Source organism: Mustela nigripes, chromosome 6 (genome assembly GCF_022355385.1).
Source record: "Mustela nigripes isolate SB6536 chromosome 6, MUSNIG.SB6536, whole genome shotgun sequence".
NCBI classification, from domain to species: domain Eukaryota; kingdom Metazoa; phylum Chordata; class Mammalia; order Carnivora; family Mustelidae; genus Mustela; species Mustela nigripes.
Genome location: NC_081562.1, coordinates 52,391,710 through 52,419,004, shown reverse-complemented (window position 1 = coordinate 52,419,004; position 27,295 = coordinate 52,391,710). Strand labels below are relative to the sequence as shown.

The window sequence follows — 27,295 nt, the reverse complement described above, 5'->3', positions numbered from 1 at the left end:
GGTCTCAGGGTCCTGGGATGGAGCCCACATTGGGCTCTCTGCTCAGCAGGGAGCCTGCTTCCCCCTCTCCCTCTGCGTGCCTCTCTGCCTACTTGTGATCTCTGTAAAATAAATAAAATCTTAAAAAAAAAAAAAAGACTGTACAACATAGAAGAGGGAATTTCTCAAAAGAAAATCCGTATGGTGTTTCTACAAAAGCAGGGTGGGGGTGGGGGGATAGATACTGAAGGCCAACAAATAAGAATGTACCACAGGCCAAGAACTGAACCAGCAACTTTATCTACATTTTATATAGTCCATACAACTTAATAGTATTTGGTAAGACAGTTTTGATTATCTTTAATGAACATAGTTTGGGGGCACTGACCAGGGATACTCAACGTCTTCATCACTATCTCATCCTATATCATAACCAAGGGAATTATTTTGACATGGCATCTATAATTAAGAACCTGCTTTTTTACTTGCCAGAATATCACATCTCTTAATTTATCTCACTTCTTCTCTGTAAATTATCACTGTAACTTTTATTCATATGAACATACATTATCTATTCATACCTTAATCTATAATATTCAATATCATATGTAAAAAAGACATTTGCCTAAGAAAATTGATCCCTAAATCAGAAAGTTTAAAGCATTAAAGGTACAACTAATCCAACTGCTTCACTTTCCTGAACTACTTTGGAAAGGGATATGGGATAGGCAATTGCTCTGATTTCTGACTGGTATAGGGACATTTGGTGCTGTTAGAGAAGACAAAATTTGATTCAAGTATCCACTGGAGAATTAATAAACATTCAGACCAATTGAGCATGGAGACTAAACATAATCAAAGCTCCCAACCATTTTGATAATGGGAGTAGAGGACCTGAGCTCAAAAAAGAAAAGATATTTCTTCCTGACGACTGAAGACATTAAAGGTTTTTCCTTTGATACTCAACTTATTTTCTGACTTAAGGAAATACTCAACTGTAAATCTCACTGTCCAGCTGGGTTTGGAATCACAGTCCAAGTTCCTAAAAGATTAAGCAGAAAAGTGATTCAACCAGGGCCATTGTTGTCTAACATTAAAATGCAAACAATCACAATGAAAAGGATACTGAAAAAGGACAGAGTAATACAAACTTTCTGGAGGACAGTCTGACAACAGCAATTCCTCTTCCAGAACTACCTAAAACCAACACATATAGTCTCCCTCTCACTGTAACTCTGGATAATGCCTACTCATCTTTCAGGTTTTATTATTTTTAAAGACTTTTTTTTTTTAAGATTTTATTTATTTATATGACAGAGAGAGACACAGGGAGAGAGAAAACACAAGCAGGGGGAGTGGGAGAGGGAGAAGAAGGCTCCAAGGATCAGGGAGTCTGATGCGGGGCTCAATTCCAGGACCCTGAGATGATGAGCTGAGCCCAAGGCAGAGGCTTAACCCACTGAGACACCCAGGCACACCCATCTTTACGTTTTAGTTTCACTTCCTTGAGAGGCCTTTTCTAATTTTTAAATAAATTAGATTCCATTGGGGAAACCTGGCTTAGTTGGTAGAGCATTCCACTCTTGATCTCAGGGTTGTGGGTTCATGCCCCGATATGGGTATAAAGATTACTTAAAAATTTTTTAAAAATCTTAAAAATAAAGTCAATTCCCTGGTTCCATCTGATTACTGATTCCATAGATCACATTTTATTCCCATATCACACTTTACTTTTCTTTTATACCACTTAAGTGAATAATTATTTCATCTTTTCTATAATGTCCATGTCTCCCACTTACCTTAAAGAGGGCATGAAGCAGTTAATACAGGGCTATTTTGCTAAACTCTGTATGTCCAATACTTATCTTGGCACACAGCTAACAACACTGATAAGCAAAAAATAATTTAGCGAACAGTATTGTTACAATTCATTTCTGTGTATGTATTTAGCACTGATTTATGGATGGTAAAACTATCCAATGATATTTGCTTTAAATTGCAGTACTGTTTATGTCACTTAATAATTAATAAAAATATAAAGCTAGGGGCGCCTGGGTGGCTCAGTGGGTTAAAGCCTCTGCCTTTGGCTCGGGTCATGATCCCAGGGTCCTGGGATCGAGCCCCCCATCGGGCTCTCTGCTCAGCAGGGAGCCTGCTTCCTCCTCTCTCTGCCTGCCTCTCTGCCTACTTGTGATCTCGGTCTGTCAAATAAATAAATAAATAAAAATAATTTTAAAATAAATAAATAAATAAAAATAGAAAGCTGTTAGTATTTTTAAAAAGAGAAAAAATGAGATATATGTGCCTAGTGCTATGCTTTATATAGTACTACTCTCAAACTATTCCTTTCTCTTTCCTTAGCAATCAGCTAAGAGGAAACTTCCCGGGAATGTTTAAGGAAAATCTTCAGAATAAATTAAAATATTTTAATTATATGAAATAACTGTTATTTGGGGATAGGTTTGTCAACTAATGCAACAATGGGGGAAAACTGCCCAAAAGTGGGAATTAGACCAATAAATTAGGGCCTGCTGAGGTGTCACTGGCAGTAACTGCTTCAAACAACCAAATCAATTTTATGACAGCACTATAACATCAAGAGTGGGGTGGGTGGAACATGGGCGGTGGCAACAAAGTATATGTCTAATTAAAATGAGGTAATTTATAAATCTAGAAATTAAAACCAAACACCAAAGTAAAGCAATAGATATAAAAGCAAACGGATTTCTTCTTACAAAACCATTTTTTAAAATGAGAAAAAACTAGGGCACCTGGGTGGCTCAGTGGGTTAAGCCTCTGCCTTTGGCTCAGGTCATGATCTCAGGGTCCTGGAATTAAGCCCCACGTGAGGCTCTCTGCTCAGCAGGGAGCCTGCTTCCTCCCCCCTCTCTTTGCCTACTTGTGATCTGTCAAAAAAATAAATAAAATCTTAAAAAAAAAAAGAGAGAGAGAGAGAGAAAACTAGACTCAAATTTCCAGACTGAACATCTTTCCAGAGACAACATGTGAAAAAGAGATTACAGACTATTTCAGGTATGAAATGAGTTCTGGAGAATATAAATCAAGTTGTTGCCATCTCTTCCTAAAGAAGACAACAAAGGTCGTCATGGGTAAAGTATAAAATCACAGGGTCCCAGCAAAGGTTATAATTACATATAGGTCTCCTTTAGAAAATGGTACCATACGGTATGTCTTTTTCTCCAACTTCATAATTTCACTTAACATTGTCATATTTTATCAAGTAGATATTTCAGTATGTGTCTCAAAGGAATTCTTGGGTTCATAACCAGGACACAAAGAGCATTAACCAAAAAAATATAGGGCACCTGGGTGGCTCAGCTGGTTAAACATCTGCTTTCAGCTCAGGTCATGATCCCAGGATCCTGTATCACATCCCAGGTCCCAGGGCTTTCTGCTCCACAGGGAGTCTGCTTCTCTCTCAGCCCCTCCCCCACTCATGCTTTTTCTCTCTCTCTCAAATAAATAAAATGTTTAAAAATAAAAAAAGAAATATCAATTGTTCCTAATTAAAATTAACAACTTCCACCCACCAAAAGATTCCATTAACAGACTGAAAAGGCAAGCCACGGAGTGATTCACAATATATATATATCCAGCAAGAGATTTACTCCCAAGGGGCACCTGGGTGGCTCAGTGGGCTGAGCCTCTGCCTTTGGCTCATGTTGTGGTCTTGGGGTTCTGGAATCAAACCCCACATAGGGCTCTCTGCTCAGCGGGGAGCCTGCTTCCCACCCACCCCACCCACCCCCCCGCTTCTCTGCCTACTTGTGATCTCTGTCAAATAAATAAAATTAAAATAAATAAATAAATACATAAAAAGAAATTTACTCCCAAAATAAAATACAAAGCAAAAAAGAAAAAGACAGAGAAGCAATAAAAAATGACAACATAGTAGTGCCTGGGTAGCTTAGAGACTTAAGAGCCTCTTTGCCTCATAATTCAAGGGTCCTAAAATTGAGCGCCACATGGAGCCCTACATTGGGCTCACTGCTCAGCAGGGAGTCTGCTTCTCTCTCACCCCGTCATCCCCCCACCAACTCATGCACACACATGCTCTCTCTTTTGTTCTCTCAAATAAATTCTTTAAAAAAAAAATAAGAGACAATTCTGGGAAGGGTGGAGTAGGGTACACCAGGAATTGGTCAGCCACCCCTAGACTTTTACTGCACTTGAAAAATCTGTCATATATAACTGTGTTAGAGTCCCCAAGTCAATCCTAAAGCACACTATGCACCTGTTCCTGGGGCAACTGACAACTTGCAGAAGCCAGCGTTCACTAAAAGGACCCTGTCCTTCAGATATTGAAGACCTCTCCTCTGATTACTGGTTACAACTTTTGATCACAGAATTGCAAACCAAAAGGGCAGTAGCTGTCACTGTTGTACTATCTCCACCCATGGTTATAAGCCCCTCCCCTTCCAGGTAAAATGACTTCCAGGGGATTTATTTCTTCAAATAACCTCTCTGCTCCCTTATGTCTTGTCATTTTCCCCTTTCAGGAGCCAGACATGAAAGACTAGGACATTATTAAAAAAACTGCAGGGGCCCCTGGGTGGCTCAGTGGGTTAAAGCCTCTGCCTTCGGCTCAGGTCATGATCTCAGAGTCCTCGGATCCAGCCCTGCACTGGGCTCTCTGCTGGGCAGGGAGCCTGTTTCCCTTCCTCTCTCTCTCTGCCTACTTGTGATCTCTGTCTGTCAAATAAATAAATAAAATATTAAAAAAAAAAACAAACCCTGCATATATGGGAAAAATTACAAAGTGACCATACATAACAAGGAAAGGTTTAGTCCTGAGAAAACGTTCCATTTACAGCCCAGGCTAATCTGCAGGACACAGACCATCTATAACAATAAGAAAACAAAGAACAGTAAACAAAAACACAAACCCTGGGAAAGGAGGAGAGTCTGATTTCCAGAGTTACTACATTATTAGATTCAAATGTACAATATTCAACAAAAACTAAGAAGGCATACAAAGAAACAGGAAAGTATAGCGTTTCAAAGCAACAGGTAAGTATAACTTTCAAATGAAGTAAAACAACTGTCTCAAAGATACTAAAAGAACTAAAACATGAGAAGGAAATCAAGAAAACCATGGTTAAAAAATGCAAAAATCAACAGATCCAAAATACAAAACAAAACAAACAAAAATCCCAACAAAGACACCAAGGAGTAATCGCAGACTGAAATGGAAAGTCCAATAACAGAAATGAAAAAGAATAAAAGTTAAAAAAAAAATTAACTTGAGGCGCCTGGATGGCTCAGTGGGTTAAGCCTTTGCCTTCGGCTCAGGTCATGATCCCAGAGTCCTGGGATAGAGCCCTGCATTGGGCTCTCTGCTCAGCAGGGAGCCTACTCCCCCTGACCCTGTCTGCTGCTCTGCCTGCTTGTGGTTTCTCTCTCTTTCTCTGTCAAATAAATAAACAAAATATTTTTAAAACTAAAATAAAATCTTTAAAAAAAATAATAATAAATAAAAAATCTTTAAAAATAAAGAATGCTAGAAGGCAACACAAAAGTATAAAAAAAGAGCTCTTGGGTAAAGGTAAATATATAAATACATAAAGAATCCTAAAATACTCTAATGGTAGTGCATAAATCAGTGTTATTACTGGTATAGCATTTGAAATTAAAAGCATACAGGGTCACCTGGCTGGCTCAGTAGAAACAGCATGGAACTCTTGATCTTGGGGTCCTGAGTTCAAGCCCCATATTGGCCTAGAGCTTATTTTTAAAAATTTAAAAAGTTAAAAGCATACAAAATAACTATGCCTATAAAACTGTCAATGAATACAAAATATAAGATATAATTTGTGACATTATTAACACAATATTAGGGGAAATTCATAGGGGTAGAGTTTATATATGAACAAATTTATCACCTAAAATAAAATTAAAACCATACTATGTTTTATTATATAATCTTCACAATAATGATGAATAAAACACCTACAGAAGATACATAACAGATAAATAAGGAACTAAAGCATGCCACGACAACAAATTAACAAAACACAAAGGAAGGTAACAAGAGAGGAAAAGAGACAAAATAGGTATAAGACATACAGAAAATGATAAAATGTCTTGCTTTTTCAGTAATCACATTAAAAGTAAGTATCAGAGAGGTGCCTGGGTGGCTCAGTCAGTTAAGCACTCATCTCTTAGTTTCAGCTTAGGTTGTAGTCTCACAGGTTGTGAGATGGAGCCCTGTGTCCCTCTCTACACTCAGTGAGGAGTCAGTCAGCTAGAGAGTCTCTCCCTCTGTCCCTCCCCACATCTGTCTTTAAAACAAAAACAGATAGAGGGACAAAATGGACCTTAAACAATGCCTGGGCAGGGCCTGGATGGCTCAATCGGTTAAGTATCTTCCTGTGGACCCTGGGATTGAGTCCCACATCCAGCTCCCCGCTTGTCAGGAAGTCTCCTTCTCCCTCTCCCTTCTCCCTCTGCCTGCTTCTCTGCCTATTTGTACTCTCTACCTCTCTGTCAAATAAATAAATAAAATCTTAAAAAAGAAAAAAACAATGCCCACATATATGCTATCAACAAGAGACTCACTTGAGATGTAAGGACACTCAAAGGCTGAAAGTGAAAGGCTAAGAAAAGATATTCCATGCTAATGGTTACCAGAAGAGAGAAGTGGTCCTACTTATGAGACAAAATAGGCTATAAGAGAAAAACTGTCAAGAGATAATCATCATTATTATGATGAGTCAATTCACCAGGAACTTATAACAATTATAAATATGCAGGCACCCAATACAGTACCCCCATGTATGAAACAAACCGTGAGAAACCAGAGAGAGAAATGGACACTAACAATAAGTGAAAAATCCAAATACTCTACACTTTTAATAATGGATCGAGCAAACAAACAGAAAATTTAATAAGGAAACAAAGTAACTGGAAGAAACATTACATATCAAATGGACCTAACATATAAAAAATACTCCTAACAACACAATTCTCATTCTTCAAGGGCAAATGGAATTTTCTCCAGGATACATCACATCTTAAGCCACAAAATAAATCTCAACAAATTTAAGAATACTGATATAATACCAAGTATCTTTTCTTGTTAAAGTTCAATGGAATGAAACTAGAAATGAATTAACAAAAGGAAACTATTTACAAATATCTGGAAATTAAGTAACAATTATTTTGAGGGGAATGGAGAGGAAGAGAATCTTAAGCAGGCTCCATGCCACGCGCTGAGCCCGATGCAGTGCTTGATCTCATAACCCTAAGGATCAGGACCTCAGCTGAAACCAAGAGTTGGATACTTAACAAACTAAGCTACCCAGGAGCCCCTAAAAATAACACTCACTTAAAACAAATGAGACAAAAGAAGTCACAAGGGAAATGAGAAAGTATCTTAAAACAAAAGCAAAACACAGCACACCAAAACTTATGGTATGTGGTGAAAGCAGTGTTAAGAGCCAAGTGTACTGTTATAAAGATGTACATTAAAAAAAAAAATGCACATTAGGGTGCCTGGGTAGCTCAGTGGGTTAAGCCTCTGCCTTCAGCTCAGGTAATGATCCCAGGGTCCTGGGATCGAGCCTGTCATCAGGCTCTCTGCTCAGCAGGGAGCCCGCTTCTCCCTCTCTCTCTGCCTGCCTCTCTACCTACTTCTGCCTACTTGTGATTTCTCTCTCTCTCTCTCTGTCAAATAAATAAATAAATAATCTTAAAAAAAAAATGTACATTAAGAAAAATCTCCAACCAACAACCTAACCTTACACCATAAACAAGCAGAAAAAGAACTAAACCCACCATGAAGAGAAAAAGAAAAATACAGATTAGAACACACATCACTGAAATAGAAAAAACAGAAAAAAGTCAACACTAACTTTTGGAAAGACCAACAAATTGACAAACCTTTAGCTAGACTAAGAAAAAAGAGAGGCCTTTAGTAACAAAAATTAGAAATGAAAGGAGATATTAACAATGGACGTCACCAAAATAAATGAGATTTATAAGAAACAACTATGAAAAATTATGCCAACAAATTGGATAACCAAGAAAAAATGGATAAATTCCTGCCAATATACAACCTAGTAAGACTGAATCACTAAAAAATTTAAAAAATCAGGATAGACATATTGAACCAATAATCCAAAATCGCCAAACAAGGAAAAACATAGCACCAAATGTTTTCACTGGTGAATTCTACCAAACATTTAAAGAAGAAGTAACACCAAGCCATCTTAATCACTCCCAAACATGTGTCATTCTTCTTAGATATATATGCAGGAGTGGGATGGATTCTATGGTAATTCTACGTTTAACCTTTGGAGGAACTGCCAAAATTTTGCCCAAAGAGCCTACATTATTTTATATTCCCCTTAGCAATGTAGGAGGGCTCCAATTTCTCTATATTCTTGCCAGTACATATTATGCAGCCTTTGGTTTTCCAACCTTTAAAACATAATAACACCTCTCCCTCTGCCTGTTGCTCCCCATGCTTGTGCTGTCAAATGAATAAATAAAGTCTTTTAAAAAATAAATAAATAAAACACAGAAACATATACCCTAACCCTGTGGAAGTGGTGTTTAGTGAGCTATGTACCACACCGCCCTTTAAGCCTCTTCTCACACATACTTCAAGAGCATGGCTCCTAACACAATACAGTATCCAAATTTCTGACTCCAATCTCAACAACTGTACATGCACTTATGTTGAAAAGCTGTGAACTCTAAAAGCATGTGACAGATTTTGAATTTTATTTTTTTATTCTAGAGATAAAATTTGTATTTATATGAGAGAGAAAGAAGGTACATGTTCATGAACAGGGGGAGGGGCAGAGGGAGAGAATCTTAAGCAGACTCCCCATTAGGCACAGAATCCAAAGAGGCTGGAGCCCAGGACCTGAGATCATGACCTGAGCTGAAATTAAGATGCAGATGCTTAACCAACTGAGCCACCCAGGAGCCTTAGATTCAGGATTTTAATTTATTTGATCAGGAGTATCTGTCATAGGTACAGTACAGGGCACGGGGGCAAATCCACTCTACTCTATTTATAATTTACCAAAGTTATAACAATTTTACACTTATTTGCATGATCACTTGATTAATGTTAATCTTAGCCTGTTTCATTTTGCACACCATACCAATTAACTAGCACATAATAAATACTTTCATTATATTTATGAAAGAATGAAAGAAACAGGCTCTATCCCAGATCTCTAGAATCTGAATAACTAAGTGCTAGACCTAGGTGTATACATTAAAAAAAGAAAGCCTGACTGAAATAAAATACTGCGCATCTTTCCTGTAAAGGTAGTAACTACTTATACACTAAAGTGAAATAATCTAGAAAAAGTTCAGTTCTAAAGAAGTTATTTCTACAGCAACAATAACTTTTGATCTTAAATTAGCATGAGGATCATTTATACTAAAATGGGGAACATTCTGTTTTTCTATTAAGTCTTTGATATAAATTAATTTACATATTAAAGATCAGCTGACAAAACAGTAACTGCTGAAAGGTACTGAGAATGAATTAAATGTCAAGAGGGCAGAGTAAAGAGTAACTGCTAAGAGATTCTACCTACTTAAACCATAGTACCATGTTATCATGTAAGATTCTAGATCCATTAACTAAGGTGTGAATGAAACTACCCTCATAGCAGATTTACATATTGAATAATATTCTTACAATAACCATCTCTCTCCACTTTACTGATGAGAAAATTAAAACACATGGTCTCATCATGATTCTAGACACAAAGCGAGTAATGTAGAATCTATTTTAAGTGTTTGTCTTATACCCTAATACTATCAGTAAACTATGAAGTATTTTCTGAAAGTTAATTAAAAATGCCATGTATATGCCACCATATAATGCTCCTTAACAGAAATGACCAACTTAGCTATAACAAGTCTTAATTTTTGGGCGCCTGGATGGCTCAGTGGGTTAAGCCTCTGCCTTCAGCTCAGGTCATGGTTTCAGGGTCCTGATATCGAGCCCTGCACTGGGCTCTCTGCTCAGCAGACAGCCTGCTTCTTCCTCTCTCTCTGCCGGCCTTTCTGCCTACTTGTGATCTCTCTGTCAAATAAATAAATAAAATCTTAAAAAAAGAAAGTCTTAGCTTTCTAAAGATGTAAAGACTCCTAAGTCAGTTCTAAAGAATGTCTGTATTTCTAAGATATCTTCCCCTTATAACCCAAAACCAAACATGAAATACTGAAAATACCAGACTTCTCACCAACTGAGTCAAATCATTAGGACATTTCTAACCAGCAAAAAGAATAAAATTCTATTAGTATTTTATACTATATGTAAAAAATATTTTATGAAGAAAAAAGAAAGTAAGAATCACATGTGAAATTTTTTTTACAGTATTTTTTTTCTTTTTTAAGATTTTACTTATTTATTTGAGAGACAGAGATCACAAGTAGGCAGAGAAGTAGTCGGAGAAGCAGGCAGAGAGAGAGAGAGAGAGAGAGAGAGAGAGAGAGATAGGAAGCACGCTTCCTGCTGAACAGAGAGCCCAATGCGGGGCTTGATCCCAGGACCCTGGGATGATGACCTGAGCTGAAGGCAGAGGCTTTAACCCACTGAGCCACCCAGGCACCCCTCACATGTGGAATTTGATGAATTTACTAAAAAGACCACCATGAGGTAAATTCTCGTATGAGCACTTTATAAACAAGGTCTTTAAAAATTAGAAGGCAGCAATAATGGGAAAAAAATTAGTAGATCATCTTTAATTTCTCTCACAACTATTTCCCACATAATAAAGCAAGAGGTTCATTAAGTACTACTGTTTCCATTTCTTCCATAACATATAGTAGATTTGGGGGTGCCATAATATTGGGTGTCTCAGTTGGTTAAGAGGCTTGTGCTCTCTCTCTTAAAAAAAAAAAAATGCTAGATTTTAAGATTAGATGATACTTCATAATGATAAGGCTAGTAAGAATTCCTTCCTCCAAACTATTCCTAAAAAATGTGGATTCAAAACATTTTAAGGAAAAATTCCATTAAACTACTTAGTATAGACTTACCCAGGTTTCCTTGCTCGATTGTCAGTACCACCTCATCCATCACCACAGCCCTAAAGTCCAATTCCTCCTCACAACATTTGGCCTTTAATGCTCGTAAAATCTCTTTTTGGGGATAGTCTTCTCTGATTCGACGATCTGTCAAAAACCACAACTTGGCTGCCACAGAGCTACACATCTTGATCTGCTTGGTCTTCCTTCTCTTGAATTATTTCCTCCTGAATGCCGATTCTTTCTATACAGAAAGACAAAATTCACAGAGTAAATAAAGAATTCTTACTTAAGGAATTTCATGTTTGTGGGGCTCCCCTGTATATATGAAAATAAGTTTCACTTCCTCATATTAAAAAAAATCTATTTGGGGTACCTGGCTGCTGGGCTCAGTTGGTAGAGTGTACAACTCTTGATTCTGGTGGTCTGAGTTAGAGCCCCACATTAGGCATAGAGATTACTTAAAATTATTTATTAACGGGGTGTCTGGGTGGCTCAGTCGGTTAAGCATCTGCCTTCGGCCCAGGTCACAATCCAGGGTCCTGGGATGGAGTCCTACATTGGGCTCCCTGCTTAGTGGGAAGCCTACTTCCCTGCTTCTCCCTCTCTCTCTGCCCCTGCTTGTGTAATCTCTCGGCGATTGTAATCAAATAATGTTTTATTTATATATATATATATATATATATATATATATATATAATAAAATATAAAAAATATATTTGTATATAATAAAACATTATTTGATTATTATTTATATCATATTATAACATATATTTAATATGTATAAAATATATGTTATATATAATATATTATTAATATATAAAATAAAATATAATTTATATTATTTATATTATATTTATTATTTATATTACAAATAAAATATTTATATGTAAGATAAAAAAGAAATCTGATTCTTGGCTTTCACACAAATAAATGCTGTGATTATATATTAACTATACAAATAAAAAATGAATAATGTAATATGATGCCTTTTCCCTTTCATTCAAATAAAAAATTTTTATACCACTAGAAATATAGAAACTCACAACTTCCCATGAAACAACATTTCTCCATCGTCCACTGGGGAAGCTACCACTGCCATTTTATAATTACAGCAGATCACTTAGTACAAGTCCCATTTTCTACATCATGTTCAATGTCATTCCCTTTATTATATTTAATTATATATTAAATACCTTGATATAAAATAGATGAGACTAATCATCAGTATATCCTGATCCTTCCCAACACAATTAACTCTCTATATATTCATATATCTGTAGTTTTTTTATGCAATTTTCCTCCCTTATTTTGTCATATTTATTTTATTACAAACATATTTATAGGAATGTTTTAAATAATGAGATAGTAACACTTGTGTTACTAGAGAAGTATCAACACTGAAATCATTTATATAGCAACTTTAATCAAAATAAATAGTTCAAGGGGTGCCTGGGTGGCTCAGTCGTTAAGGGTCTGCCTTCTGCTGGGGTCATGATCCCAGGGTCCTGGGACCCAGCCCTGCGTCAGGCTTCCTGCTCTGCAGAAAGCCTGTTCTCTTTCTCCCACTCTCCCTGCTATGTTCCCTCTCTCGCTGTGTCTCTCTGTCAAATAAATAAATAAAATCTTAAAAATAAATAAATAAATAGTTCAAGAATGAAGCAACTTAAAAAAACATTAAATGCTGGGGTCCATTCACTAAAATTTATTTTAATCAGGGGATAGCATACTCTTACTCAAGGTTTTCATGCTTCCTTTAAATAGAACTTTTTTCAACAGACTGTTTACTAGAATACAAAAAAGGACTTTCTTCCACAGAGTGCTGCTTCTCAGAATCTGCATCATGAGCAAAAGCTTGTATCACGAGTAAGACAACAGTTCAAAATTTCCCTAAGAAGCAAAAAGTTTCAAGTTTTACTAACAAATGTTAACAGGTGGTTTCAAACAAACAAACAAACAAAACTTTTCAAAAATAAAATTCCTGAGGCCCCTGGCTGGCTCAGAAGTACAGCACGTAACTCTTGATATCAGGATCCTGAGTTCTAGCCTCACTGGGGCATAGAGCCTACTTTAAAAAAATTCCTAGTATCACCCCAGATGACATGGCAAACCTAACACAGAAAAAAGAATGAGGGTAAGAACTAGAGAAAGGAATGACCATACAGATGGCTTCCAGCACCACGACTGAAAGTGATTCCTCATGCACCATTCACACACTCTCCAGGGTCTCGGTCAGAAGGGCCTGTTCCATAGATGTACACCATAAGACCAGAACATCACGAGCCAGATGCACCACCACACACATACACACAGCCCCAACCCCAAACACACACACTCACACCTGCCCCATAACCCAGGGTCTCAAGGCATCAATCACAAGAAAGCAGGGAAGGAATAAAATAACATGGGAGATACACTTAAGAGTATGACTTACTTGTACCTGTGGAAAAGCAAGGGGAGAGCTCTCAAATGTGGCAATGCATCAGGCCAAGACCCAAGAAATCAGCAAAGGGGATGACTAGTGCCTAGAGGCTTCTGACCCCTTGTGTTATTGTTCCACAGCTGTGGACAAAAACATGACCTCTTAAAAAAAGAACATGCCCTCTTGAGCCTTAGTCTAAATATGAACTGAAGATGTGGTCACTGAAAAGTCTCAAAGGAAAAGCTCCACATAAGAAAAGTCGCATCAGAGTACCTAATGCCTCCCCAGTTTCCCTTGAGAGAGGCATTATAAAATGACCTTAAGATATTTAGACCAAGTAGTTTTTGGACCACCCTGTCAAGGACATTTAATACTCCAAAGCCATCTTGGTGCCTTCCCTGACACTTAGGTCTTGAACATCATCTGTTCACTGATATGACTGAATTTCACTGCATGAAACTGTATTGAATGAGTAAAGCAGTTGTGGCCCCCAACAGAACTCGGGATAGGATATTAAAGCCACTGGCAACTGGGAAGTAGAAATGTTGGCCAATACTGGTATATCAACTCATGGAAAATGCGCAGGCCACAACATTAACACAACATGTTATGTTCACTGATTCTATAATTGGACAAAAAAACACTCCTGGGCTGCAATCTCATGTCGTTGTGCAGCAACTCCCAACAGATGATGCACATAAGCATCATGTCTGACTTCATCCTGCAGCTCTTAAACCCATGCATAATCTTTGGGTGTTTCCACACTGGTATGCCACCATCAACTAACTGCAAGTTCGGGTTAGCCTCCCTATTTCTTTTCATTTTTTAAAAAAACATTTATTAGAGAAAGTGAGAGAGCATAGAGCATGAGCAGCAGGGAGGGGCAGAGGGAGATGGAGAAGACGACTCCCCACTGAGCAGAGAGCCTGATATAGGACTCAATCCCAGGACTCAAGAATCACGAACTTAGCAAAACACAGATGTTTGACTGACTGAACCACCCAGGTGCCCCTCCTTTCATTTCTCCCAATGGAGCAGCCTGATCTCTGCAAGGCTTTCATAGGGGATACCTGCACCCCCAGATCTGGAACTGGAGAAATGCTCTGCAGAAGACTTTATGAAATATATGGACACTGTCTTGAAGAGGTCCAACATCAATACCAATGACTACAGTTCCTCAAATCCACCTAGTGGCCGTCAATACGGCAGCATCTGGGGATCATGACCTTGCCCTGCACTGAGATTAGCCTTCTTCATATGGAATACATTTTCTTTATCAGCTTCAAAAGATTCTTATGTTATGTCTTACTTTTCATGTGAACAATCAGAGGTATGCCATACTGTATTCCAATGTCCACCAAGGAGATGATGTCCCCAGCCTGAAAAAGGCAAGTTAGCTTAACAATCTCCAGCTTATTATTTACGGTTTCATTTGTACTGGTATCTTCAAGTGATACCTGTCCAATTTTTTTTTTTTTAAAGGAAATGGCTTTGGTTTTTTTTTTTTCCAAGATTTTTATTTATTTATTTGACAGAGAGAAACAGCAACAGAAGGAACACAAACAGGGGGAATGGGAGAGGGAGAAGCAGGCTTCCTGCTAAGCAGGGAGCCCAAAGCGGGGCTGGAACCCAGGACCCTGGGATCATGACCTGAGCCGAAGGCAGTAGCTTAACTGAATGAGCCACCCACACATCCCCAATTTTTTTTTTGCACCCCCAATTTTTTATCCATTTTAATTTTACAGTGAACTCCAAGACCAGTTTATTGCCAGGGAAATAAAGAGCACAACTCTCTCCTCCAACCAATGGTCCACTCCTATTTGGAAAGGTACCCAGGGTGGCCTTATCCTTATCAGGCTGCCCTATTGGGATTCACATCTAAGAATAGCCAGGAAACAAGAGGTAAAGACTCTCCAACCACAAAGGCAGAGGCTCTGTATTCCCCCCTCCAACCCACTCCCATGGCCCTCCTGGTCTGGGAGGCCACCTTCCTGCGGGCCAGGTGGAGGCCAGCATCTCCTCCAACATATCTACTTTTCTGTTTATCCCATTAATAAACATCCAGGAGAAAAAAAAACTGCTAAGAAGTCAAAAGCATAATGGTATATCTACAGTCCAGGAAACCAAAAGTACACAAATAAAATGATAGTCCTGAGTCTCAAAAATAAAAAACCTCAGATTATATTCACTATTTTAAAAGACAGTAGAGTCCCTTGTAAAAGTAAAATGGTTCCTCCCACACACACACAATATTAAGGAAAACAATGCACAAATATCAGATACCAAATAAATGCTACTGATAAACTGCTAAATCAGTTTTTCTTTTTTTAACAAAGAGACATGTGACAAAGAAAATTTACATTTATATTAGACATAGTTCTCCCATGCAACTTCTGGATACACATGTAAATAAAAGTCTCTGTGATCTGTCAATAGTCTAGGCAGGGCTAATTAAATGGGAATCATAAATAAAGTGCTTCTTTCATTTTTCTCATGAGACCCCCTTCCCAATGGTACTTATTCTGCTAGGAAAAAAGCACAATTATAATCTACCATAAAGCTATTGAGGCACCTCTTACTCCTAGGAACATTATTTATTCCAGATAAGACATAGCATATAAACTCAGAATCAAAAGACTGAGAATGAAAAAAAGGTTAGATAAGGAAAATATACATACTAATGTACAATTAAGAATTTACTCCATTTGGCAATTACTACAGATGTGCTTCTGATGACTTCATTTCTGTCTTGGATGGGGAATATAAGAGTTATGTCAGGCTTCCAGAGAAAAATAACAAATTTGCATATATTGAGTTTAGGCACTCCTTCAGTCTTCTTGTACGTGACCCTTCTCTCCTGACAGTTCTTTTTCTATACATAATCCCTAGGACTTCCTTCCTGAACCCTTCTCTCCTTTCTCTGTAACTGTCATCCTCACCAGGTTTCAACTATTATTATTGAAATTTGAATATATCATTGACCTACTAAATCTTTTTCCAACCAGTTTCCAACTAAATTTGAGAGATCCTATTTCAATCTGCCTAGTGTACATTCCTAACTAAATGCCACCGACTATTCCCTCAGCTGAGCAAGTAAAAAGTTTTTATTCACATACCTGCTTCAACACCTGGATTTTTCATTTTGTTAGTTCAACTGTGTCAGCGTGGCTAGACAATGATGCCCAACTGTTTGCGCTAGTCTATATGTTGCTATGAAGATATTTTGTAAATATGATTAAAGTCTGTAATAAGTTGACACTGAGTGAAGATTCCCTCTATGTTGTAGGTGGGTCTCATCCAACCAGATGAAGGTCTAAAGAGCAAAAACAAGTTCCACAAAGAAGTAACTATGCATTAAGACTATAACAGAAGTCCCTCCCTGAATTTCCAACCTACTGGCTTGCCCCATGAATTTCAGACTTGCCACAATCATACTAACCAATTCCTTAAACTTAACTTCTATTTCTTTCTTTCTCTTTCTCTCTCTCTTTCTCCCTTTCTTTCTCTCCTCTCCCACTATTAGCTCTAACAACCACCTGGACTCTTATGGACAGGAGTGAACCCTAGGAAAAGCACAGCTACCTATTAGAACTTGAACCCCGGACAGCTGTGTGGTGCCATGACCTTGGACTACCTACTACCTCTTTTGCTTATGTCAGTGATATTTGGGAATTATTACAGGCCACAGAACTTTTTATTTTAAGTATTGTCTGTCATACCTTGCTCAAAAGTTTTAGGAAATTATTCCTTTAACATCAAAGTCTGCATGTCAGCATGTAGCAGTACTGTTTGTAAGAGGGATTGTGTTACACTAACAAGATCATCTTACATTTGATCCATTTCACTTTTACATTTATTTTCACAACATCCCTGGAAAAGTATCCCTCCCTCCAAAGAAGCAAATTGTTCAAGGTCAAAAATCAGTTGTAATCTCAGATCACCTAAGACTCTAAGTACTAAATAAACAAAGTATTTGATTAAATAATATATTCAATTAATATTTGATTGACTACTATGTACTCTAAAAATATTCTGGTAGGGGCGCCTACGTGGCTCAGTGGGTTAAAGCCTCTGCCTTCAGCTTGGGTCATGATCTCAGGGTCCTGGGATCAAGCCCTGCATCAGGCTCTCTGCTCAGCAGGGAGCCTGCTTCCTCCTCTCTCTCTGCCTGCCTCTCTGCCTACTTGTGATTTCTGTCTGTCAAATAAATAGTCTTTTAAAAAAAAATTCCGGTAAACGAAACAGACATAATCCTAGTCCTCACAGAGTTAAAAACTACCTGATATTAAAATGTCCACAAAAAAGATGCTCAACATCAATAATCATTAGGAAAATGCAAATCAAAACCATGTTAAGTAAAATCACACACACTGGATGGCTACTATCAAAAACAGGAAACAAATGTTGGGGAGCATGTGGAGAAACTGGAAGCCTTGCAAACTGTCAGTCGGAATGTAAAATGGTACGACAGCCATGAAAAACAGTATGGCAGTTCCTCAAAAAATTAAAAATATAACTACCATATGATCCAGTAATTCTACTTTTGGTATATAACCAAGAGAAATGAAAGCAGAGTTTTCAAAGAGGTATCTGTACACACATGTTCACAACAGCGTTACAATAACTAAAAGGTGGAAGCAACCAAAGTGTTCATCGAAAGATGAATGAGTAATACAGAATATATATACAATGCCTTAAAAAAGAATTAAATTCCAATGGATGCTACACATGGATGAACCTGGAGGATATTATGCACTAGTATATAACTGCCAAATTCACAGAAAGTAAAATGATGGTTGCCAGGGGCTGGGATGTTGGGGGAATCAAGACTATTTGTATGAAGAGTTCTAGAAATGAATATGGTGGACAATTGCACAAGAATGTGAATATAGTTAATACCACTAATGTGCGTTCTTAAAACATGACTAAGATGGTAAATTTCGTGCTATGTATTTAACCACAATAAAAAGAAAACTAGAGAAGAAAAAAATGTCATAAGCAAATTAACATGCAAATTTTTACACATATTTACCTAAGGGTTCAGAAAAATGTCACCTTTACTTAATTTACCTGTAGCTTTATTACTAAATTTCTCAAAGCAGTCTGTGATATACAAAACTAATTACACTTTTTAAAATAGTTTCCTCTGCATGGGGTACCTGGCCAGCTCAGTTGGTGGAGCATGCCTCTCTTCATCTCTGGATTGTGGGGTCTCGCCCCACGTTGAGTGTAAAGATTACTTAAAATCTTCCTTAAAAAAAGTGTCCTCGGGGGGGGGGGGGGGGGGGAAGCTTTCTCTGAATGGAATTTAAATAAAATTTCTAATGATTTCAAGGCACCTGGGTGGCTCAGTGGGTTAAAGCCTCTGCCTTTTCAGCTCAGGTCATGATCCCAGGGTCCTGGGATCCAGCCCCATGTTGGGCTCTCTGCTCAGTGGGGAGCCTGCTCCCCCCAACCCCCACTGCCTGCCTCTCTGCCTACTTGTAATCTGTCTGTCAAATAAATAAATAAACTTAAAAAAATTTTTCTCAAGATTTCACTTAATATAAGAATGTTAAATCAACCTATCTCTCTCTGGAACATCGTACAAAATCTACAAAATCTTCCCGAGATGCAGTGCACAGTGTGGCTCCCTCAGAGTCCATCATGTTTAGGGGCGCCTGGCTGGCTCAGTCAGTGGAACATGCAACTCCTGATCTCAGGGTTGTGAATTAAGAGCCCCAAATTGGGAATAGAGACTACTTAAAAACCCCAAAATCTTAAAAAAAAAAAAGTCTCATCATGCTTAACATGTTAAAAATGTTGGGTCTTCCTAATTTTCTTGCTGGACAATATACTGAAAAAATGAGTCAGGAAACTATTAATATAGTGAAACTGAAAAAAGTCTTTATAGATATGGCTAACTATATGTCAAAGGGATAAACTCAGGAAATATTTAAAGCCTGCTATTTAGACAAATCTGCATGAATTTCCAAGATGTAGTTTTCCGACAAACTATCAAAGTCTGAAATGCTGCCAAATGTGGGACAGTGGAGCAGTAAGAAAGAACTGGTGTGATCTAATATAGCAAATCCATGTTCTATTTTTGGAGACCATATTTTTATATGCCTAAGAACATGAAGCCAAGAGCTAGTATGAGAAAGGGTTAAAACAAGTGGAGGGTGGTGGTAAGGAGCTGAATAGAGTAAAAACATTAAGGGGTAGATTTGGAATTTTTTTTTTAAAGGTTTTATTTTAATTCCTGTTAGTTCACATAAATATTATATTAGTTTCAGGTGTACAATACAGTGATTCAACAATTGTAGAATTTTTCACAACTTGGAGATGTACTGCCACTTTTGAAAGAAAGGTAATAAAAATCATTGACAAAAAATTGACAAATTGGTACACATTTTACAAGAATCTAGTAAACGCCTCCAAACACTGCTGGGAGAACAGACTGCCAGATGAAAAGAACAAGGATCAATGAAATTACATTGTGAGCTCCATGAAGACAGATTCCGTTTTATTCTGTATTATCCCCAGCAGGTAACAGAACCTTAAGTATGACAGACAAATGTTAAGGCTTAGGGGTTAGGAATTATTTTAAAGGAGTTTGTTTATTGAATTGTAAGGCAGTACCTCCCCCGTCAAAAAAAGCTATTTCAATATTTAATACCAAGTAAATATACCCATTAGATCTAAACACAGCTGTCAAAAATTCACAGTTTATCAGGAAGCCTGGATGGCTCAGTTGGTGACTCTTGGTTTCAGCTCAGGTCATGATCTCATGGGCCTTGGGATCAAGCTCCATGTTGGGCTCTGCCCTCAGCAGGGAGCCTGCCTAAAGAGTCTCTCCCTCTGCTCACCTCCTTTCTTTCTCACAAATAAATAAATCTTTTTAAAAAATTCATAAATTATGGGGTGCCTGGGTGGCTCAGTAGGTTAAACCTCTGCCTTCAGCTCAGGTCATGATCTCAGGGTCCTGGGATCTAGCCCTTCATTGGGCTTCCCCCCCGCCCCCCGCCTGCCTCTCTGCCTACTTGTTATCTCTGTCAAATAAATAAATAAAATATTTTTTAAAAAATTAAAAATTCCTAATTTATCTTTTCAGTTTCTCATAAAAAACAAACAACGCAAACCTAAACCTACTTTCCACTGCCATTATACAATTCATCCTTAAATAATTAGCTTTGTTAACAATTAAAGTCAGAGGAGGAAAAAAAAAAACCTGTAATTTTAGTAAAAGGAGTAAAAAAGATATAAGCAGATGGGTTCCATGCAGACGAGACTCTAAGGGAGTAGTGCTGGCTAGCTCTGTGGCTTTTGTCCTCTAAGCCAATTTTGTTTTTTTTTTGTTTTTTTTTGTTTTTTTTTAAAGATTTTATTTATTTATTTGACAGAGAGAAATCACAAGTAGACGGAGAGGCAGGCAGAGAGAGAGGAAGGGAAGCAGACTCCCTGCTGAGCAGAGAGCCCGATGCGGGACTCGATCCCAGGACCCTGAGATCATGACCTGAGCCGAAGGCAGCGGCTTAACCCACTGAGCCACCCAGGCGCCCATCTCTAAGCCAATTTTGAAAGGAAAAAAAAAAAATTGGAAAAGAAAACATTAAAAAAAAATACCACAGCATGAGTTATCATGAAGCCAGAAACTCTGTTCTTTTCTGCAAACCTAGTATGTACAAAGATACATATGGTACATGAATCTAAAATACATTATGTACAGGTATTTTGATGTAGTATATTATTATTTAATATACTAATATACTATTTAATATACTATATTATTTAATATACTAATATTATCCTTAATATGACAAGCAGGAAAATTCCCGAGTAATGAAAGACAATTTCCTCATCATCTGTACCTAATCTCTCCTATTCAACCTCTCTCGAAACAACTGCACATCCCACAGTACAGTTAACTAAATATCCTTATCACAATCTCCTCCCAAATTTTTTAAAAAATTAGATTATAATTTCCCAAGGCTCTTTTCCCATAAGCTTATGACTTAACCCCACTTGCTCTTTGTAATACTCTTTGTAAACTAACCTGTCATAAACCCTCTCTACAAATGCACATCACTAAAATACACCCCCAGACCAGTTGACAGTAGTAAGCAACAAACTCCTTCCTTTGCTTTATGTTTAGTTTTCTCTCACTCTTCACATGTTGTTCCTGGGTACAGAAGTTCTTCCCCCACCCTCTTTCACTTAGTTTAGGACTCTATGCCTGCTTCCCAGAGGAAGATGACAAAAGCTACTTCTCCATCTGTGGAACTGGCTCTGTTCTCTCCCCTCCCCCTCAACCCATTCCAGTGTTCATCTTCTTCTTTCAGCTCATAGGGAAGGGAGAAGTTGAGAACTCAGTCTAGAGACTTACTCCATTAGCAAATCCCAGATGGATACATACTGAGGAAAGCAAGAATTGGGAGAGGTTTTTTAAAAAGCCATGTTCTGTGCTGTACCCCAACACACTAATGCCTGAAGCTTGGTTGGCATTCATTGGTCTCAGGTAAAAAAAAAAAAAAAAAAAAAAAAAAGTTCTCTTTAGTGTTTCTTCGTAACATGGCTAAGAAGGGGTAGACAATTTATAAAACACTTCTAGCAATTTCCCTTTGGAGAGGAAAAGGGGACCGAATGAGAAGGAAAAGAAAAAAAGGGAAATTTGCTGTCACTCTCCCCTCACCTTCAGACTCTTTTGTATTCAATATGGAATCTAAGAAAATGGAAAAAAAAAAAAAAAAAATGAAGATATCCACCAGAAACTAAGGTAAGTGGCATTTGGCTGGTAGCCCCAAGTCTAAAGGTTAGATACATACAATTCTTCTTTACCCCCTGCAGGGGCATAGGTGGAAATAGAAAGAAAGGATCTTCACTGAGTGGAGGATTCTATGTGACTGGATTTGCTTTCCCCTCCTGGACACTCTGTTCTCAAAATCATAGAGTGCCCCCTCCCTGACAGATAGTGCTCCGGCACCTAGTGGGGTAAAAGAAAACAAGAGAGGAAAAAAAGGAGAGAAAGATAGAAACATCAACAGCCATCTTGCCAAACTGACAACTGAATATATTATAGGAAAGAAGGAAATTAACTGCACTAACCAAGATAGAAAGTAATAAAAGATTACCTCTAAAGGTAGGTAAAGAAGGCCTCTAAACAAAATAGGCCTTCTCCCCTTTGACACACTAACCAAATATCACACAGTAAGTATTAGAAAGGAAATTTATGATTGTTAATTTTTAAAATTAGAGGCTGTCACTAAAAGTTAGAAAATAAATGCTCAACCTCCATGACTGGAATTTGTGTGTTTTATTCCAAATGCATATCTTAAAGTATTTTGACAATGAATTTTTTAAGAAACAAAAAATAAGATTTTTAAACTACCCAATGCTGTGAAAGAAATGAGATCTACATAGCATTTAAATTCTAATGGTTACAGTTAATAATTACAAACTTCGTTAAATATAATAAACATCGCGCCCACAAAAAAGGAGTATTTTCCATATTAGGCTGCCCCACGTACTTTCCATACAGATTTCGAATTTAACCCAACTCCCCAAAGATGTGAGAACAATTTATGTAATTAATGGGAAAATAACAGCACGCTGAAAGAATTTACATCAAAGTTAAATTCAACACGGTTAGCATAATAACCCACTCATTGAATACAATTAACGCCCCATCTCTATTCATACCCACAATTGGGATAAAATACCGGGATTACAAATCTGCAACCAGAGATAAGGATACATTAGTAAGGCAAATCTGAAGTTATTATCTCCAACCATTCCGAGGTTTTTACAGGGAGGGGCTAGGGAGGCAAGCTTTGCACCATGGTCAAATGCTTAAGGGAAAAAAAAAATCAGGTCCAATTATTTGTCACCCCACTCTTATTCAGAGGACTGTCAAAAGAGAAAGAATGACTCTCACACTTTCTAAAATCTGATGCCTCAGGAGAAGAACAGGGAATCCACCATGCTCAAGTGCAGGACGAATGTCTGATGGAAGCAGCGACAGGAGAGATTACCACACTCTCGAGGACAGGTTGGCACAACGTGTTTTACTCCACCAAGCATTCCCAGGGTTACCACACCCCCTCAACAAGCGAGGAAGCACACTTCACGACCGAGGCCGCTGCCTCTCTCCAACAACAGTTCTCCCGTCACACGCACACGGCTCCCCTCAGCCCCCGCCCAGCACCACCACCGGCCCGGGCTCCCCCCGCCTCCTGCTGCGAGCGACCCCCGGCCTTCACTATCTCCCGCGCCCGGCGCGTCCCGGGCCCGCTCCCCGCCTCGGCCGAGCCCCGGCTCGTCGTCGAGTCCCTCCGACTGCAGTCGCCCACTGGGGGGAGGGGCGCGGGAGGCGGGGGCGGGCGCGCCTCCGCCTCACGCCACTACACCGGAGGAGAGAAGCGATCGCACCGCTCACCTGGCTCGGGCGGCTCCTCCCTCGCTCTCGGCCAGCGGAGCCGGGCGGTGGCTTCCGACGGAATCGCGGGCTGCCGGGCGGGCTGGAGGTCCGAGAACGAGAGGAGGGGGGAGGGGGTCGGGATGCCGGGAGCCGCCTCCTTTCTCCTCCACCACCGCGGCTCCCGCAGCCAGGCCGGGCGCCCTCGCACACTCGCCCACTTTCTCACAGCCTCGCGGTCGGTGTGGCTCTCCCTCACCCCCCACTCCCACACACACTCGCCCCCACCCTCACACACACTCACACCCGGCCGCCCCTCGCTCCCTCACTCCCTCACTCGCCTGTAGTGCGCGCGCGCGCGACCCCGCTCACACACAGCGCGCGCGACGCCAGCGGAGACCGCCCCGCGCTCCCCCAGACCGAGGCGCCGCGCGCCGCTCGCCCGCGAGCAGAGGACCCTCGCGCGCCCCGGCCCCGCCCTCCAGGCGCGGCGGCGCGGAGGGCAGGGGGCGGGGGGGCGGTGGCCGGCGGGGCAAGGGGCCGGGCCAGCGCGCCGAGCCGAGCTTAGCGGATCCAACACCTGCGTCGGGACCCGCCCTCCCGGCTCCGGGTCCCCACTCGCAGCCATCGCCGGCCTCTCGGGTGGTGAAGGGGCGATGGAGGGCGCGCGCTGAGAGGGAAATGGGGGCGCGAGAGCGCTTCGAGGACGCGCTTTCCCCACCCGCCCCCAAACCGTCCTCACTAAGGAAGGAAAACGGGTGGGGGGGCGAGGTTTGTTCCCAACTCCAAACCGCAAGATTGATTCCTTCCGTTGTACACCCTCCCCACCCTCACAGTCCCTCCTAGGGCCCCATTCATCCACACTGCGAACCCTGACGCCAGCCCACCAAGCCTCTTGGGGACAGTGTGCTGTCTGCGTGTCCACGCCCAGCCCAGCTCAGCCCAGCCCACCACCCGCGCAGCCTTTCCGGTGCCCCCGCCTAGAGTCCCCTCAAGCGGTGGTCTCCCCCCCCGCCCCCACCCAGAGGCAAAGACTGGGAACAAAGATCAATACCTATAAGGTCCTTATCCGTGTACGGAATAAAGACATTGCCTCTGTACATTATGAGGCAAAATTTTAAACTACAATACACCATATATTCTCAGGACTTTAAATATCTAGACGGGGTAGTGTGGTACAACCAGCTTTGCTACTTGGAAACCAATATAACCCCCCCACACCCCCTGCTAATCAGTTCCCTTGACTTCCTCCGAGCCTTTGTTATGAAAAGCTAGGAGTATATTTCAAGGTTCCTGTGAGAATGAAGTATATTTAGGAGCATTTTGAAAATCCTCAAGATGTCTATAAAAATTATAGTCCAAAGGAAGCTAGGAATGTATGTTCAGCTATGATACTACTGTTATTTTTTCTAGATCATGAAGAATGAAAACAAAGGCAACAGATGACTGTGCGACTCTATATGGCAAATGCATTTCTAAATAACCTTAGTCATTTATTACCACCAAGATCCCAGATATGAAATACCATAATGTCCTAACCAGTTTGCATTCTTCCAAGTCACATTCCATTCTGAATAGCCTCAGCCAACAAATTCTTTCCCCCCACTCGGTTCCCAATCTTTATGGTCTGCTGTTTTTTGCTGATTTCACTCAGTACTTAGTCATTTAAGAGATACAACATAACCCAGGGTGGTAATTTCTGGACTGGATTAGATTTAAGTGATCTTCTAAAGTACCCTGACTTCTCTGTATCTTACTCTACCTGATTACACGAGTTATCTATAAAAATATTTCATAGAGGGCGCCTGGGTGGCTCAGTTGGTTAAGCAACTGTCTTCAGCTCAGGTCACGATCTGGGAGTCCCAGGATCGAGTCCCACCTCCCGCTCCCAACTCCATGGGGAGTCTGCTCCTCCCTCTGACCATCTCTCCTCTCATGCTCTCTCACTCTCTCTCTCTCTCAAATAAATAAATAAAATCTTTAAAAAATATTTATAGAAACTATAAAAGTAGTTACTTCATTGAGTTAGTATAAGGAGTAAAGGAGCTAATAAGTGTATAAGACTTAAGGCCTGGAACAAATTACAAATTACAGTGCTACTGTAAGTGATTACTGCTGTTATGTTTTGCCACTGATAGTGAACCTAGGATAATGAACAGTTTTCACAAAGGACACATTTAGAGGAACAAATGTGCTACAGGACACACTACCTTCAGAAGAAAGGAAGAAAAGTTTACAGAGCTAAAATGTTTCTATTTATTTCCACCCTGATATTCATCTCCTGAAACAAAGTATATTCAATCTGAAGACAAAAGAGAAGCATTTTGTGATCAAGGAAACCTGGATCACAGAGATATTAACACAATGAGAATCTGGCAAAAGATAAAGGAAGAAATTGACACAGGGAAAAGGTTGCGTGACTGGCCCAGGAGATTATCAATAATACCTAGCCTGTCCATTACTCTTAGCGTTAAGAAACCCAATTTGGGGTAACCATGCATCACCCAGAAAAGGAAGGGTGAAACTGTGGGTAGGAAGTATTAGACTATTAATTCACCCGCCATCTGCCTTTTAAAAAATGCTATCTATAAACATACTGTCATTAGATGCCAAATACATCCAAAGAAATTAATAATGTATGTAACATTGCTCTCCACTAAAAGTAGAAAGTAACAAAAAACAGAATGGGTTTTTCTATTTTTTTAAGATTTTGTCTATTTTAGAGTGTATGTGCACAGGCACTGGGCGGGGCGGTGGGGGGGCTGGGAGAGAGAGAATCCTCAAGCCCACTCCCCGACGGAGAGCAATGTGAGCTCAATCTCATGACCCTGAGATCATGACCCCAGACAAAATCAAGAGTCTGACACCTAACCTACTGAGCCACCCAGATGCCCTGAAAAAAAGCCTAGGATATGGCTCATTTTAAGCCAACTGTTATTATATATTTACATTAATGATAATCAAATTCATACTTTATATTTTTGTATGAAGTAATGAGGGAAAAGCAATTATTTTTGGTATTTCCATAATGAAAAGGAAGGCCCAGAAAAGCTTGATTTCCTAGACTCAGTTGTAATCTTTGTACTTTTATGGTTGATATGTTTAGACTCACATCTCCTTTGAGTAGCAATGTATGCTCGAAAGTACTTCTGGGGCACCTGGCTGGCTCAGTGGGTAGAGCATGTAACTCTTTATCTTGGGGTTCTGAGTCTGAGCGCCATGATGGGGTAGAGCTTCCTTTAAAAAGTATTTTAAGTAGCTTATCTTGGTTTTTAACCACTCATTTTTTTTTAAAGATTTTACCCATTTATTTGACAGACAGAGATCACCAGTAGACAGAGAGGCAGGCAGAGAGAGAGAGGAGGAAGCAGGCTCCCTGTGGAGCAGAGAGTCTGACCCCAGGACCCTGAGATCATGACCTGAAGGCAGAGGCTTTAACCCACTGAGCCACCCAGGTGCCCCTTAACCACTCATTTTTA

The 27,295-nt window shown here is 39.7% G+C and overlaps 1 protein-coding gene across 2 annotated transcripts in view; it reads right to left on the bottom strand.

Annotated features, from left to right (window-relative positions):
- The window catches only part of RIMKLB (ribosomal modification protein rimK like family member B), an 86,513-nt gene that overhangs the window by 38,057 nt on the left and 21,161 nt on the right, over positions 1-27,295 (bottom strand). Inside the window, exons 1-2 of one of the 2 annotated variants that reach the window (XM_059402557.1) lie at positions 23,838-24,153; positions 11,014-11,245 (exon numbers count right to left, since the gene is read on the bottom strand). In XM_059402557.1, the coding sequence (XP_059258540.1) occupies positions 11,014-11,188 (175 nt within the window). In that variant the 5' untranslated portion in view covers positions 11,189-11,245; positions 23,838-24,153. Of the gene's footprint in view, positions 1-11,013; positions 11,246-23,837; positions 24,154-27,295 lie in introns of those variants that run through there. The other variant, XM_059402558.1, reaches the window with a different exon arrangement.